The 16192-nt window shown below is 55.5% G+C and overlaps 1 protein-coding gene across 1 annotated transcript in view; it reads left to right on the forward strand.

The window, feature by feature from the left end:
* The window catches only part of IFT140 (intraflagellar transport 140), a 70541-nt gene extending 54349 nt beyond the window's left edge, over nucleotides 1–16192 (forward strand). Inside the window, exons 20-31 of the mRNA XM_082670544.1 lie at nucleotides 2321–2498; nucleotides 3067–3257; nucleotides 3547–3642; nucleotides 3843–3975; nucleotides 4051–4194; nucleotides 4554–4682; nucleotides 4761–4943; nucleotides 8159–8365; nucleotides 8545–8757; nucleotides 8829–8995; nucleotides 10310–10451; nucleotides 15693–16192. Of these exons, the coding sequence (XP_082526670.1) occupies nucleotides 2321–2498; nucleotides 3067–3257; nucleotides 3547–3642; nucleotides 3843–3975; nucleotides 4051–4194; nucleotides 4554–4682; nucleotides 4761–4943; nucleotides 8159–8365; nucleotides 8545–8757; nucleotides 8829–8995; nucleotides 10310–10451; nucleotides 15693–15899 (1990 nt within the window). The 3' untranslated portion in view covers nucleotides 15900–16192. The remainder of the gene's footprint in view (nucleotides 1–2320; nucleotides 2499–3066; nucleotides 3258–3546; nucleotides 3643–3842; nucleotides 3976–4050; nucleotides 4195–4553; nucleotides 4683–4760; nucleotides 4944–8158; nucleotides 8366–8544; nucleotides 8758–8828; nucleotides 8996–10309; nucleotides 10452–15692) is intronic.

The following is a 16192-nucleotide window of genomic DNA, read 5'->3' on the forward strand; positions in this document are numbered from 1 at the left end:
GGTGCAAGAGGCTGGGTTCTGGACGAGCCGTGCACCCGGCGAGGCCTGAGGGCCTGGGCCCTGTCTGCTGCTGACGGGGTGTGTGTGGGCAGCAAGGGCCCAGGTCCTGCACTGGGTGCCCTGCCCTGTGTTGCATAAGCCGTCAGGCTGAGGGGCGCTCAGAGAGATAGTCATCTGCTCTGCTCAAATCCTCTGGGCTGCGACTCATTCAGCCCGGGCCTGTGCTGAAACCAAACTGGTCGGCCCTGGAATTTCCCGCCCCAAGTTTACATTCCTAAAAGGCAGGGGGTCTTTGGAGAATCAAGGTTCTCAAGAAACATCTGTCCATCAGCTCCCGGAGGAATTTTATGTCCTTTGGATTTTTCCCACCAGAGCTTGTAGCAAACGTGTCAGCTGAGTTCTTGCCACTTTCCCTCTTCCCTCGGCTGTGCCAGAAGCGGGGTTGCCCCCCTGCTCCCCCTGCTCTCACTCCAGCCGCTCTGTGGGTGGGGAGGCATCTGGGGGTCTGTCAGCTCAGAAGACCCTGTGGGAGGGCACCCACTCTGAGGACTAGGGCTGGGGCTCCTGTGCACACAGTGCAGTAGATCGCCTCGAAAAGGAAGTTTTCCTCAAAGTTTCCATTAAAAGAGCGTTGATTTCCCTCCTTACTCATTAGAATCGCTTATCCTGAGCCAGTCTTTAAGTGGCTAATTTCCGTTGAAAAGCAAGCAGGGGGTTTCAGGAACTGTAGCCCCTGCTTTGCTTGTCCTGGGAACAGCCCTTGAGCCATCCAGCTCTCTCCCAGGCTGGGCGGGGAGCAGGCCGGGCCACCTGCTGGGGCTCCTATCGGACCAGCCCCCAGCCTCGGGCTTGGGTGGAGTGGACAGCTGGGCTGGGGAGGGGGAGGGTGGCCGGCCTGGGAGCAGACCTTGAGTCAGGATGACCGAGTCCTCCAAGGACCCCCTCATCCATCGTGTGCCACCCCAGGGGCCCTTCCTGTTCTCCGCGGTCCAGGTCTTTGGCCCTGTCAAGGCCTCCCCTGCTCCTTCACGCGGACCAGCAGCAGTGTTGTCTTAGAGCAGAGACACACGGGAGGTTTGGACACAGCGTGTGTGCCGCTTGGTGGGACGTGAAGCTGGGAGTAGTCAACCACTGCTCTGTCCCACCAGGGTCTCCACAGAGCAGCCCAAGAGGAGGGTCCTCTGGCTCGCTCTGGGAGCTCCTCAGAGGACAAGTCTTTCCCAAGCGTCGGGCCGCTCGGAGCCCATCTGCCCCTCACTTGACAGGGTGCAGACGCTACCAGACAGCAGGAAGCGCTCACAGCTCTGGCGGGGACTAGGCGGGTGTCCACATGGACTTTCGGTTGGATGCACAGACCCCAGGACTCACATGGGGTAAAGCTGCCCACGGAAAGGCTGTCGGGAGTGGCTGGCACCCTGCTTCCACGCTGCTCACCCAGGGGCTCCTTGAGAACGGACGGGTGGAGTCCGCAGTGACTCACGCATCCTGAGGGCCACCAGCCGCTCGCATCCCAGAAGTTACTTACTGGTCTGTTCTCAGGGCTCTGGGGTCATCAGGGGATGAAGCCCCAGGAGGAGGGGCCCCAGAGCATCCTCCCTCCTGCCAGCATCTTTTCTCAGGGAGGCCGTCCTGGGTCTGAGGTTGTCCTGGGACCTGCTAGGGGACAGGCAGGAGCCCCCATCAGCATTGGAGGGAGAGAGATGCTAGAAACCTCCAAACAAGGAAGGAAGAGCCCGGCCCAAGCCTGTGCCAGGGGTGTCAGAGGGCAGCTCTGCAGGTCCGCCCCCGGGCCCCCCGCCTCCATTCAGCACATGGCAAGGCCCACCTGGGTGTCATGCTTGTCCTTGGAGTTGGGGGACCCCACTCCCCGCCTGACCCAGGGGCTCTGTGTGAGGGTGGAGGGAGCACTAGGAGTTCAGCCTGGGACAGAGGTGCCAGGTGCCGGGGGGGAGAAGCAAGTGTTCACTGAGGGGCACGGTGGGGCCTGGCAGCCTGCACAAGACACTCTCCGGGGCCTTCATGGGACCCCTTGTGGCCGAGGGAGGGAGCCTGCTCAAGGAGCAGGCCCCAGGGCCAGCTGTGAGAGGTACACCAGCCCCTGCACCCCTGGGACACGGGTGTCTCACCCGTTTTCTTCCCGGGAGGCCATGTGGCCCCAGTTTGCCACGTTGCTCTGTGGGTGAAGCTGTTGGGCTCGCACACGGCCCCCTTCTCGGAGACCATGTGTCCAGCCAGGTCCCCGTGCTGCCTGGCACGGGTCTTGCTGGGGCCCGAGTCATGGGAGCGGCAGCTCATTGGAGCCACGTGTCCTTCACTGCAGCGAGGCTGTCTGGGAGAACATGGCGCGCATGTGCGTGAAGACTCAGCGGCTGGATGTTGCCAAGGTGTGCCTGGGGCACATGGGCCACGCGCGCGGAGCCCGAGCGCTGCGGGAGGCTGAGCAGGAGCCAGAGCCAGAGGCCAGGGTGGCCGTGTTGGCCATACAGCTGGGCATGCTGGTGAGTGGGCACCACCCCGATGGGCAGGCCAGCCTCCCACATACAGTGTGTGCTTGTCCAGGCCCTTGGGTTGCCGGGAACAGAAACCCCCTCAAACAAGCTGAGTCCAAAATGGGGGTGGGGGGGAGGGAGCCCCCTGCAGAGCCCCCGAGGCCACCCCACTCCCGCCGGTCCCCTTCCTGCCTCCTGCGTGTTTGCGGAGCTCACGGCCCCTTGTACCCCTGTGGCCCAGAGAGGCCGATGGAAGTCGCAGGAGATGCAGGCCGAGTGGCCGGGCACAGCTCACTGTCGGGCTGGGGACAGTCGGGAGCAGACACCCACAGGTCTGATGGGGTCTGGGTGGAGCTCAGACCCACTGGCTGACGGGCAGGCCTGCCCTCTCCAGTGTCGTCTTGACCATCCCCGCCCATGCCCCAAAGTGTCCATCCCACCCAGGGTGTGTTGTGGTCTCAGTCGTGGGCGGGTTGATGGCCTGGCCGCCCTGCCGCCTGCCACGGTGGATCCCTGGTGAATTTTGGCTGCCGTTGGGGGCATCGTCGGTGCCAACAGGCACACTTCCTTCCCTTAGGAGGACGCGGAGCATCTGTACAAGAAATGCGGGCGCTACGACCTCCTCAATAGGCTCCTGCAGGCAGAGGGCCAGTGGCAGAGGGCCATTGAGGTGGCTGAGCGACACGACCGCGTGCACCTGCGCACCACCTACTACAATTACGCCCGGCACCTGGAGGCCAGCGGGGACTGCAGCCTGGCCCTCAGCTAGTGAGCACGGGCGGGCAGCCAGGACCTCTTGCCTCTGCTGCCCCAGTGAGGGGGCCTTGGAGGTTCTCAGAGGAAGATCCGGACCAGCACCATCTCGGTGGGAGGGCTTTGGGGGGGCCTGAGCTCTGTGCTTTAGGAGGACCTGCCAGGCTCTGGGTCTCTAGGCCGCAGCGCTGGTCGGGCCTGTGCCCCCCGGACAGTGCTAGTGGTGGAGCTCTTAGTCGGGTGCACAGGCCATTGAGCTGCAAGCTGAACCAGGGAGTGAGCGGCGCTTTCTCTTCTCCCGCAGCTACGAGAAATCAGACACGCACCGCTTCGAGGTGCCACGGATGCTGGCGGAGGACCTGCAGGCCCTGGAGCTATACATCAACAAGATGAAGGACAAGTGAGTGGCTGGGCCTGGGAGGGCTTCCCCCCAGAACCTCACACGTGAGCTGGTCCCCAGGGCACCGGGCGGGGGCCTCCCCCAGGGACCTCACTCGGGCTCATCCACCCAGCGTCCATGTCTCCTGGCTGCTGGTGTGGGACCCAGGGCTCACTTCCGGCGGGAGAGGGGCCTGAGGGAGCGCATGCGGCTCTTCGCAGGACCCTGTGGAGGTGGTGGGCCCAGTACCTGGAGAGCCAGGCCGAGATGGATGCCGCACTTCGCTACTATGAGCTGGCGCACGACTACTTCTCTCTGGTCCGCGTTTACTGCTTCCAGGGCAATATCCAGAAGGTAGGAGCCCCGGAGGGAGGCGGGCTGCTTGGCAGAGGAGGCTGCACGCAAAACCCCTGTCCCTGGTGTCTCTAGGCCGCAGAGATAGCCAGCGAGACCGGGAACTGGGCGGCCTCCTACCACCTGGCCCGTCAGTACGAGAGCCAGGACGAGGTGCGGCAGGCCGTGCACTTCTACACACGCGCCCAGGCCTTCAACAATGCCATCCGCCTCTGTAAGGTGCGCGCCCAGCCCCTGCCAGCACCTCCGGGTGGGGGAGGCTGCTTCCCACCTTCTGTTGAGAGAGTTTCAAACAGAAAGTCAGAGACTCATGTCGTGAGTGTCATACCCCTACCCAGGCAGGTGTCTACGTCTCACGCCTCACTCTGCCCAAGTGCGCTCGGGGACGCTCCCTGCTATCCAGGCTCCTGAGCAGCAGGGAGGCTGTTCACGCCTCGTACTCAGTAGACCTACCTAGGAAGCCATCGGACGCTCTGCATCCATAAAAGTGTTCCAGCCCAGGGTCCCACTTCAAGAAAAGTCGAAAAGGCGGAGAGCCCTCATGTCAGGTAGTTCCCCAACGTTCTGTGCTCCCACAGGAGCACGGCCTGGATGACCAGCTTATGAATTTGGCCCTGCTGAGCTCCCCCAAGGACATGATCGAGGCCGCACGCTACTACGAGGAGAAGGGCGAGCAGATGGACCAGGCGGTCATGCTGTACCACAAGGTGAGGCCACCCGCTCCAGGCCCCGGGCACAGTGGGGCGCCCAGACGGTGCTGCTCAGAGCTCCCCCGCTGTCCACAGGCCGGCCACTTCTCCAAGGCCCTGGAGCTGGCCTTCGCCACACAGCAGTTTGTGGCCCTGCAGCTTGTGGCAGAGGACCTGGACGAGAAGTCAGACCCCGCCCTCCTGGCCCGCTGCTCCGATTTCTTCCTGGAGCACAGTCAGTACGAGAAGGCGGTGGAGCTGCTGCTAGCCGCCAAGAAGGTACGGGCCCTGCGGGCGGGCGGCCACCCTCACCAACCACGCTCACCAGGAAGTCCAGGCCGGCCTGTGCGGGACTCGCCGCCTGTTTCCAGTCATAGCTAAGGAGTCCACTTTCTTCTGTGTGTGTGTTGTAAAGAGCACATAACGTGAAAGTTACCATCTTAGGGGTTTTTGAGTGTACAACTCAGTGGTGTTAAGCACATTCACGTGTTCGTGCAGCTGATCTCCAAGACCCTACTGGTCTCGCAGAACTCAAACTCTTCCGGCCCCTGGCACGCACCCTCCGCCTTTCTGTCTCTCTGAGTGTGAGTCTAGGGACATGTGTCAGCGGAGCCGCTTGTCTTTGCGACTGGCTTTTCGCCCGAGCATAGAGTCCCCCAGGCCGTCCACGCTGCAGCGTGTGTTGGAAGGTCCCTGCTGTTTGAGACTGAACCGTATTCCTCTGCACGGACAGACCACACCTGGCTTGTCCAGCATCCACAGGTGGACGTTCGGGTTGCTTCTACCCTTTTTTTTTGGCCACACCAGCACAGCTTTTGGGATCTTAGTTCGCCAACTAGGGATGGAACCTGGGCCCTCGGCAGTGAGAGCGCAGCGTCCTAACCGCCAGGGAATTCTCTCTACCTTTTGACCGTTGTGAATGAGCATGAATGTGCGAACATCTCTTCAAGACCCTGCTTTCAGTTCTTTGGGGAATTTACCCAGAGAGGGAAGTGCTGGGTCACATGATAACTCTGCTCTAACATTCTGTGGAACTGCCACACTGTTTCCACGGCGGCTGAACCGTTTGATGCTCCCACCAGCAGAGCACCAGGGTCCCAGTTTCTCCACATCCTCCGCAACACTCCCTGTCTTCTAGTTTCTGATAGTAGCCGTCTTAATGGGTATGTGCACTAATCTTCCTTAAGGAGAAAAATTCCCCTTGATGGAAACTGAATGGAGATATAGAAAATGGTTAGTCACCCAGAATCAGCCTGTCCTAATTGGAAGATCTTTTTTCCTGCAGCCAGAATCACACGTGCAGTGTCGTCTCTCATTATGAGTGATAGGAGAATTCCTGAGCAAGTGAAAAGGCACACACACCACGTACTTGGTTAGAGAAACCTACTGACTGGCCTCCCTAAGGCCGCTTCAGACTGACTCTGACCCCAGGAAAAATACCACAGGGCTTCCTCTAGTTAGATAAGTGGATTCTGTAGTTTTACAGTGAAAACCAGATAAGCCAGAAGAGCCAAGAAAAATCTGGAAAGAAGAGTATAGCAAGAGGTGATTAAACCTCCCAGATCATAAACTATATCAGTGCTAGAATAATTGGGGTTTAGTGCGTGATCGGGCCTATAGATCAGTAGGAAATACTAGAAAATCCAGAAATAGAGCTACATACGGATGCACATTTACATGTGGTGAAGGAGCATCTCACAACAGTGGGGATGAGCCCTTCGGTGAATGGGGTTGACACAGCCAGGTGGCCACTTGGGAAAAGTGAAGTTAAACCCTTCTCACCTGCTGCGTCTGAGGAAACTGCAGGCAGGTCAGAGATCTAAGTGCATAGGGAGGCGGCCCAGTGCCACCAGAAGCCACATGTGTCTCGTATGACCTTGAAGGAGGGAAGGCATTTTCTAAATACAACTCAAAACCCAACAGCCATAGTGGGAAAGACTGATCAATTTGACCAAATACAGATTTGAAAATAGCACATGGAAAACACAGCATAAACAAAGCAAAGATGAATAATAAAATGGGAAAAAATGTATTCTACCTATATCCCGAAAGGCCAATCTTCTTAATATGTATAGAGTTTCTATAAACCAATAAGAAATCTACCAACAGCTCAAGAGGAAGGACAAAGAATATGGTCAGTTTGTTTTAAAAAAAGGAAATCTGGATGGTTCCTGAATGTCCGATACACAGCCTCACTCATATCAGGGGAATACAGATCAGACGTGAGGAGATGCCATTGTTTGTGAATTAGGCTAGTAAAGTAAAAAGGCTAGAAAACCCGCCAGGTTGTAGTGGGAAACAGTTGTGCTCAGGCTGCGGGTAGGAACATGGCAGTGGCGCCTGCCACAGGTGACAAGCACATCTTCCTTGGTCCAGTGCTTCCTATCGTCAGCAGTCATGCTAACAACACACTTATACACGAGTGAGTGGCATAGGCACAAGGACCTCCGCACCTGCAGGACCACCCCTCTGAGTCTGGGCAGGATGCCCTGCAGGTTCCCAGCACAGCCGTCAGCAGGGCAAATCATCTCCAAGATATAGTTCTTTTTCTTCCCAAGACACATTCTTTTTTATTAATCCACAATGGGCTGTTTTATTTTTTTTTTAATTTATTTTATTTTTGGCTGCGTTGAGTCTTCGTTGTTGCGCACGGTGTTTCTCTAGTTGGGCGAGCGGGGGCTACTCTTCGTTGCGGTGCGCAGGCTTTTCATTGCGGTGTCTTTGTTGAGGAGCATGGGCCTAGGCGCGCGGGCTTCAGTAGTTGTGGTTCGCGGGCTCTAGAGTGCTCGGGCTTCAGTAGTTGCAGCGCGTGGTCTCAGTAGTTGTGGCGCACGGGCTTAGTTGCTCCACGGCGTGTGGGATCTTCCCGGACCAGGGCTCGATCCCACGTCCCCTGCATTGGCAGGCAGATTCTTTTTTTTTTTTTTTTTTTGCGGTACACAGGCCTCTCACTGTTGTGGCCTCTCCCGTTGCGGAGCACAGGCTCCGGACACGTAGGCTCAGCGGCCATGGCTCACGGGCCCAGCCGCTCCGCGGCATGTGGGATCTTCCCGGACCAGGGCACGAACCCATGTCCCCTGCATCGGCAGGCGGACTCTCAACCACTGCGCCACCAGGGAAGCCCCGGCAGGCAGATTCTTAAGCACTGAGCCACCAGGGAAGCCCCCCAAGACACGTTCTTAAGTGAAGAATATATAATTTTTCTTGAATTTTTAAGGAAAGTTAATTAAATTAATTAAACTCCTTACTTTGAAAACTTGAAAAGAATTATAGAAGGAAATTAGTTTCTGGTCTCCTTTTCCTCCCACAATGAATATAACTTCCTTTTGGGCTGCACGTTTCCTTGGTTGCCTCTAGAGTATCAATAGCAAGAGAAGGTCACGTGCCCCCACCTGGCCGCACTGTTCCCCCCACCCCCACCCCAGGAGGCGGGGAGGTGTGGCTCTCCCCCAGGCCACAGGTGACTGCCCCTTGGTTTCTGTGGCCCTTCCCAGTATCACGAAGCCCTGCAGCTCTGCCTGGAGCAGAACTTGACCATCACTGAGGAGATGGCTGAAAAGATGACGGTGTCCAAGGACTGCAAGGAGCTGTCTGAAGAGTCCCGGCGTGAGCTGCTGGAGCAGATTGCCAGCTGCTGCATGCGCCAGGGCAACTACCACCTGGCCACCAAGAAGTACACGCAGGCAGGGGACAGGCTGAAGGTGAGTGCGGCCCGGCGCATGGGTGCCCTGTGGGATGAGCTTCTGGGCAGGGTTCCGAGGGCGCCTGCCAAGACTTTGCAGCCCAGAGCTCGCTTGTCCTGAAGACACACCTGCAGCGTCGGGCGGGAGCTCTGTCCACCTTGCCAGGAAGGGGCCAGCCCGGCTCTTTCTCTGTCCAGGCCATGAGAGCACTGCTCAAGTCTGGGGACACTGAGAAAATTGTGTTCTTTGCGGGCGTCTCGAGGCAAAAGGAGATCTACATCATGGCAGCCAACTACCTGCAGTCCCTGGACTGGCGGAAGGACCCGGAGATCATGAAGAGCATCATCAGCTTCTACACCAAGGGCCGGGCCCTGGACCTCCTGGCCGGCTTCTACGATGCCTGTGCCCAGGTACCGACCCCCCACTTCCAGGGGCCCCGGGTGGGTGGAGGACCCATGGGTCCTGACGCCTCCTCCTGCAGGTAGAGATCGACGAGTACCAGAACTACGACAAGGCCCACGGGGCACTGACTGAGGCCTACAAGTGCCTGTCCAAGGCCAAGGCCAGGAGCCCACTGGACCAGGAGGCCAGGCTGGCGCAGCTGCAGAGCAAAATGGCACTGGTGAAGCGCTTCATGCAGGCCCGCAGGTGCGTCAGCCGTGGGGCAGCATGGCACTTCCAATGGACATTCTTCTAAGGAACTCCTTGGACAGCTGGACGGGAAGGGCAGGGTGTGCCGTTGCTCTATGCACGTCGGGGCTCCTCTGGTTCCTGCAGAACCAGGCCGACTCTTGGGAGGTTGTTCCAGAAACAGCCGAGACCTTTGAGGGAGGAAAGTGGTGGTCGGGGGAGGCAGGTTGGTGTCAGGAGAGGCTGTGTCTGAGGGGAGCCCGGGGCCTGCTCAGGTGCGTGCAGGGGTCCAGCAGGTGGTTCTGGGGAGGGGGCCCGTGGGGTGGAGGCTCGGGCAGCATGCCGCCTGTTTTAGGACAGGCCACAAATCCAAATGTGTATGGGGTCTTAGTTTTTACTTACTGGCAGCTAGTCCAGTGCTTCCAAGACCCTTGTGTGGACAGCAGGGCTCAGCTTCTGCCAAACCAATGAAAGCACTTTGCTTATCTGAGAAGAGGCTTTCCAAAGACTTCCAAAAACATTTTGAATGCTGTTTATGGAGTGGGGCTCTTTGAAGGGTGCTCCCCCACTCAGATGTGTAGCTTCAGGAACGTCAGGGCTGCAGGAGGGAGGGGGCTCAGCCACAGGGCAGGGTGCTTGGACAGAGGGAGGGGAATGCGGGGGCCAGAGGGCCAGCCTGTGGGGGACTCACAGGGCCTCCTGGTCCCACTCCCGCCTGCACGCACCGCACCAGGCACTGCGGAGACCCTGGGCGTCACTGCGTTGGCCTTTGCCTGGGCTGCCCTCCCTGACGCTTCCCCACAGTGACGCACCCCCTCCATGCCCTCACCTCTCTGCCCCAGGCTGCTCCCTGGGCGGGACTGGCATTGACAGGCCGTGCCCTCCAGAGTCTAGTGCAGCACCAGTACCAGCCCTGCAAGCGGTCAATACGTTTTGTTAAAACAAATTAGTGAATTTATGAATTGACTCAATAAAGAATTAATTTAGTTCACGGGAATTACCTTCTCAAAAGCTGCATCCTTGGGCTTCCCTGGTGGCGCAGTGGTTGAGAGTCTGCCTGCCGATGCAGGGGACACAGGTTCGTGCCCCGGTCCGGGAAGATCCCACATGCCGCGGAGCAGCTGGGCCCGTGAGCCATGGCCACTGAGCCTGTGCGTCTGGAGCCTGTGCTCCACAATGGGAGAGGCCACCACAGTGAGAGGCCCGCGTACCGCAAAAAAACAAAAACAAAACAAACAAAAAAGCTGCATCCTCCAGGCCGAGAGCCTGCCCTAACCCCTGACGTGTAGCCGTGCCCTGGGTTGGGGCTCAGAATGTCCCTGCTCCCAGCAGGACATACACCGAGGACCCCAAGGAGTCGGTCAGGCAGTGCAAGCTGCTCCTGGAGGAGCCGGACCTGGACAGCACCGTCCGCGTCGGGGACGTATACGGCTTCCTGGTTGAGCGCCACGTGCAGATGGAGGACCTGCAGACGGTGAGGCCGCACCTGGGGCTGATGGGGTTGCGGGGTGATGGGGGTATCCCGGCTGCAGAGCCCCCTGCGGAGCTCGCAGTGGGGGAGGCACCTCCCCAAGTTTTGATTTTCTTTTTGACTTTTCAGCCTTTCTTTTTTTTTTTTTTTTTTTTTGCGGTACGCGGGCCTCTCACTGTTGTGGCCTCTCCCTTTGCGGAGCACAGGCTCCGGACGCGCAGGCTCAGCGGCCATGGCTCATGCACCCAGCCGCTCCGCGGCATGTGGGATCTTCCCGGACTGGGGCACGAACCCGTGTCCCCTGCATCGGCAGGCGGACTCTCAACCACTGCGCCACCAGGGAAGCCCCAGCCTTTCTTATTTTGAAATAATTTCAAACTGAGAAGTTACAAGAATAATAGAACCCAACCCTTTACCAGATTCATTTTTTTTAACATTTTGCCACATTTATGTATTCATTCTATGTTTTAAATTTTCTATTTTATACATAAAATGGGTATTTTCTGAGCCATTTGACAGGCACAGACATCCTTTCCTGTCCCTTCACTCCTCAGTTTGCTAATAACACTTGGGGTGCCCACCTCCTGGAGTTGAGAGAGTGTATGTAAGATGGGTGTCACTTCCTTAAATGTAGGATAGAATGTGTAAGTGAACCCACTGGTCCTGGAGCTTTCTTTGTGGAAGGGTTTTGATAATTCAGTTTAACAGAGCAGTTCTCAAACATTTTGGTCTTGGGACCCCTTTACGCTGGGGAAGTTATTGAGGACCCTAAGAGCCTTATGTGGGTTATATCTACGAATATTTACTGTATTAGAAAATAAGCTAATAAATTTGTAAAATATTTGTTAATTTACTTAAAAATAAAATAAACCCCCTACATGGTAACATAAGTAACATTTTCATTTAAAATAACTGTATTTTTCAAAACAAAGACATTTAGTGAGAAAAGTAACTTTGTTTTACATTGTTGCAAATCTCTTTAATGTCTGACGTAATACAGGACAGCCAGACTCTCCATGTCTGCTTCTGCATTCAATGTGGTAAAATAAGTTTTCACTGAAATATGAAATCTGTGATGAAAACGCAGCTTCACCCCAATGTGTAGGTGAGAAGGGGAGGACCTTGTAGCAGCCCTGTCAAGTATTCGTGGGTCTTAGACACCACACCACACTCCACAAGTGGTGTTTCCTAAGTTAGTTGCAATGAGCAATCTGAAACCATGTCAGCATGCTTTTTGTACTTGTTACCTTAAAACCCGTTGGTCTACCTTCCATCTTTTACACATACATGATTTTGTAACATCATGGTGGTCGTTTGGAAAATACTGGTTCACTGGGTTGTGCAAATGTCAAAACATTTCATTACACACAAGAAATCCTGTTGGCAGCGATCTCATCAGGAAAGTCCAAGTATTGAGTGGACACGCAGCTGGTGGTGGCTGCGATGTAGGTAGGTGTGTGGTGGTGTCTCACTGTGGTTGTAACACACCCTGTCTGCGTGGCTGGTGGCAAGCCCCTGCTCAGGTCCCCTCCTGCAAGTGCTCACACTGCCCCTTGCTTCATTGGGTGTTTGTCTTCTTATTGAGTGTGGCCTGCACGTTGTCTGCATCAGATGTGCGAGCTGCCGTGTTTTCTCCCCGTCTGTAGGGAGTTCCCTTTCATCCCTTGCCCTCCCCCTCCTTCTGGACTCCAGCCACTTGTATATATTGGCCCCTGGCTCAACTGATTCTTTTTCCCAGAATTTTTCCTATTTTCATTTGGGGCGGTTGCTTTGCTGTTGCTGCAAGTTGACTGTCTTCCTTCTGCAGAGTCCGCTCTGGTATTGCTCCTTCCGTAGTTTCACCTCCAGTGGGTCTGAACCGGCTCTCCTCCCTCCGTCTCCTGTGTCTCTTTATTCTGCTACTTTTTCCTCTGCCTTACTGAGCACGTGAAATATTTACTACTGTAAAGTCCTCGGCTCCATGTCAATTCCGGTTGTCCCTATTGGTCGATTCTTCTCTTTGTTATGGTTCGTATTTTCCTGCTTCGCAGGCCTGCAATTATTTATTGGATTCCAGACACTGTAAATGTTTTAGGTTGTCAAGTGCTGGAGTCTGTGTGTGTGTTCTTTTCAATATTGTTGAGTTTTCTCCTGGGATAAGGGTAAGTTACTTGGAAACAAATTTGATCCTTTTGTGACTGTATTTGGGAAATCTGTAATTATTTTTCCTTCAAATATTTTTTTTCTGCCTTATTCTCTCTTTCTGGGTCTCCAGTTGAGTGTTAGGCCTTTTCATATTAAGTGGATACACATTTGTAATTGATGTTCATTGTTATTAATCTTTTCTTCCTATTACTTGAATTAGGTAACATAACTATCTTCAAATATACTGACTCTCTCTGGCTATCTTCAATCCGCTGTTAACCTGTCCAGCAGATTTTTCATTTTAGATTTTGTATTTTTCTGTTCTAGAATTTACACTTAGTTCTTTTTTTTTAGTTTTCTGCTAAAATTTCCTATTTGTTGATTCATTAAGAATGAACACTTTATACTCCTGAACATAGTTGTAATTGCTGCTCCAAAGTCTGTGCCACTAATTCAAACATCTGGACATGTTGAGTTGGTCTCCATTATTTGTCTTTTCTCTTGAGTATAGGTCAGGTTTTCCTGTTTCTTTTTATGTCCAGCAGTTTTTTGTATCCCGGACATCGTGGATAACACATTGTAGAGACCCTGGCTTCTGCTATGTCTTCTTTCTGTCCTGCTTTCCTTAGGCAGCCGTCTTTGTTGAGCTCAGAGTGTAAGCCCCCCCACCGTGGTGGGCAGCGGGGCTCTCTGCTCAGTACGTGGCTTTGCTCAGGCTCCTTGGCGTGTGGCTGGTCCCCACCACATGCAGAGTCAGGGTCAAGCAGAGGTCAGGGCAGAGCCCACACTCAGAATCTGTCTGCTCCACGACTGTCTTCACCATTTCCTCACATGCCAGCTGCTGTGGTGGATGCAGTTCTGATTCTGGTTCTTTTGGCCAGTTTCTTTGTGCCTTTTACTTCCCCCAGTGGCCCTGACTGGGCCTCCCCGAGGCAGAAGTTACAACAAGCAGAAAACTCACCCAAGTGTCGGCTCCCCCTGCCCACCTGCCCACGGTTGTTCTCCAGAGCCTTTTGCATTTTGCCCAGTTTGTCCTTGTCGTTTGGGAGGGGGGCTGGTCTAATGTGAGTTACCCTGCCCTCACCAGAAGCCTCTGTCCTCGTTCTTTTCGGTCTTCGTCCTCTGAAACCAGCAGCAGAACCCCACCTGGCTGCATTTTCCCTTCATCTTTTAAAGGACAGCACACAGACTGTGCTATAGTCCACGTGCTCTGCCCACGGCCTGTCCCTCGCAGGTAGTTCCTGGTGAGGCTGCAGTGACCCCGAGGGACCCCCGCTTTCCTTTCCCAAGTGCTGGCAAACCCAGGATTGACAACTCATTCAGAAGCGTTGCCAGTGGGCCAGGCTGGCCTCACGGGGCGCAGTTCCCAGATTCCCAGGAAAGCCAAGCGTCCGTGGCCCAGGTCTGGGGGGTCAGCACCATGAACTCAGACTTCCCGGCCAACTTGCTCACATCCTCCCGGCCCTGCCACTTCCACTCACCGACCCCTTTTGTTGTTGGGGAAACAGCTCTAAAGTGAATCCCAACAGGTTCCCACTTTTTTGGAGAATAAAACAAAAGTGGACTGCAGAGATGCTCAGACCACTGAATCCTCAAAATTAACAGAAAAATCACATTTCAAGTATTTCACCAAATTCTTTGTTGTCTCAAGCCTTGTTTGAAGCCCGTAGGATTTAGTAATTTTAAATTTTAAAAAATCTATAAATACATTGAGAAAGGATAGGCCTGCATGAGTTTCCTCCCCGGGTGTGGGCAGGGGACACAGAAGCCCCCACTGCTGCTCCAGGGTCTCCCCGTCCCTGGGACGTCCCTCCCGCTCGGTCCTCATGGCCCCATCCTGAGTCCAGTCCTGACAGACTGCCGACCCTCCTTCTGGAGACGCTGCTTCCCTTGCCCCCAGTGCGCCTGGCTGTGTCGTTCCTCGCCCCCAGGTGTTCTCTCTGGCTTCCCCGCCGACTCCCACCCCCTCCCCTCTGCGTAGGCTCTCCAACCCAAACCCCACGGCTGCCCAACTCCCTCTACCCTTGCTGGGCCGGGCTTCTCACCGAAGCGCCCAGTGGCCTGGCTTGGTCCTCCCTTGTACCTGTGTCCTGTGTGCCCAGCACGGCTCACAGCTGGCCCTCAGCAGACACCGAGGGGCGTCCCTGGTGCCTGGGTATCTCCTTCCATCGTTGGAGGGCTCCTGGGCACTTGCACGCTGCATCCCCCATCCCTCCAAACACCCTATTTTATCTTTATGATCTTTATTGTTTATATCAGAGTTATATCTGTCTGAAATAAGATCAGTCTAAAATTTTATCATCTTTAAGAAATGCTAAGATGTGATTATTTCCTCATAAAGTCAAAAAGCTCCTGGAAATTTTGTTCATATTCTGAATTGATACTCAGTGTACCCGTAGAAGCCACGTGAGGCCCTGTTCCAGCTCCTTGTGCTTGCACATGACCCTCCCTGTGGGTGAGCAGGTGGAGCAGGTGTAAGGAGGTGTGGGTGGGTGCAGGCAGGTGGAGCAGGTGTAAGCACACCCGTCCTGCCTCAGACCCCACCCCAAGCTGCTGTGCGGCCCCCATGCCCCCCCCCACATATTCCCACTGGTAGGACCAGAGGAAGTCCTACAGGAAAACCACTGACAATCCCATAGTTCACCAGCCCCGGGCCAAGGACCACGCACACATGAGACTCACTAACCACAGGCCAATTAACTGGGGTAAATTGGAGGCCTGGTCAAAATACACAAGACAAACCATTTGTATGTTGCTGCCAGCCCTCTGGCCCAACAAGCACACACCCCAGAGTGAATGAAACAAACGGGAGACATGAATCCATCCTTTCCTCGAGGTCTCCCTGTGTGTATCCAGGGTGGGCGGACCCTCTGGGACGTGGTCCCCAGACACACAGGGTCCTGGTAACAGGCTGCCCATGGGACTCCCTGGGGGAGCTCACAGCACTGACCACCGGAGCCTGAGCCTCGCTGTCCGCAGATGCCACCAACGCTTGGGAAGGCCGGGAGGCCACCCGAGCCCCTTTACCAAAGGTGTCCCTCCCCTATTCACTCTGCCCCCGGGCTGGGCCCCTTGTTCCCACTGTGCGCTGACCGGTCACGGCTGTTGTGTGTGACCCAGGCCTACAAGTACCTGGAGGAGATGCGGAAGAGAGTGCCCTCCGCCAACGTGTCGTACTACGTGAGCCAGCACACTGTGGACGCCGTGCACCAGGGCCTGGGCATCCCTCTGATGTGCACCATGCCGGAGCAGATGCGCCACAACAACATGGAGGATCACAAGGAGATGGACGAGGAGGTGATGGAGGAGGTGGAGAATGGCCCCTGAGGGCCTGCCGCTGCCCAGGCTCTTCTGGGACTTGCCAGTCATTATCAGTAGCAGGAGCTTGACGTTCCTGGTGAAAGTTTTGTGTCTGAGTCCGTAGGTAGAGCTGCGGGAAAATGCGCTAGCCTCCGAGGGGCATCAGGGGGAGGGTCTCTAAGCCACCCCTTCTGAGTCCCTGACCCCTGCAGGATTTTGTTTTAGCCCCTTGGCAGTCAAGGGAGTTGGTTCATTTTTCCCATGACATTCCCCCAAGTACAGGGTGTAAAGCCTAAGAAACTGAGGGTGTCCCCATATTC

The sequence above is a fragment of the Grampus griseus genome (genome assembly GCF_964374135.1).
Source record: "Grampus griseus genome assembly, chromosome: 14".
NCBI classification, from domain to species: domain Eukaryota; kingdom Metazoa; phylum Chordata; class Mammalia; order Artiodactyla; family Delphinidae; genus Grampus; species Grampus griseus.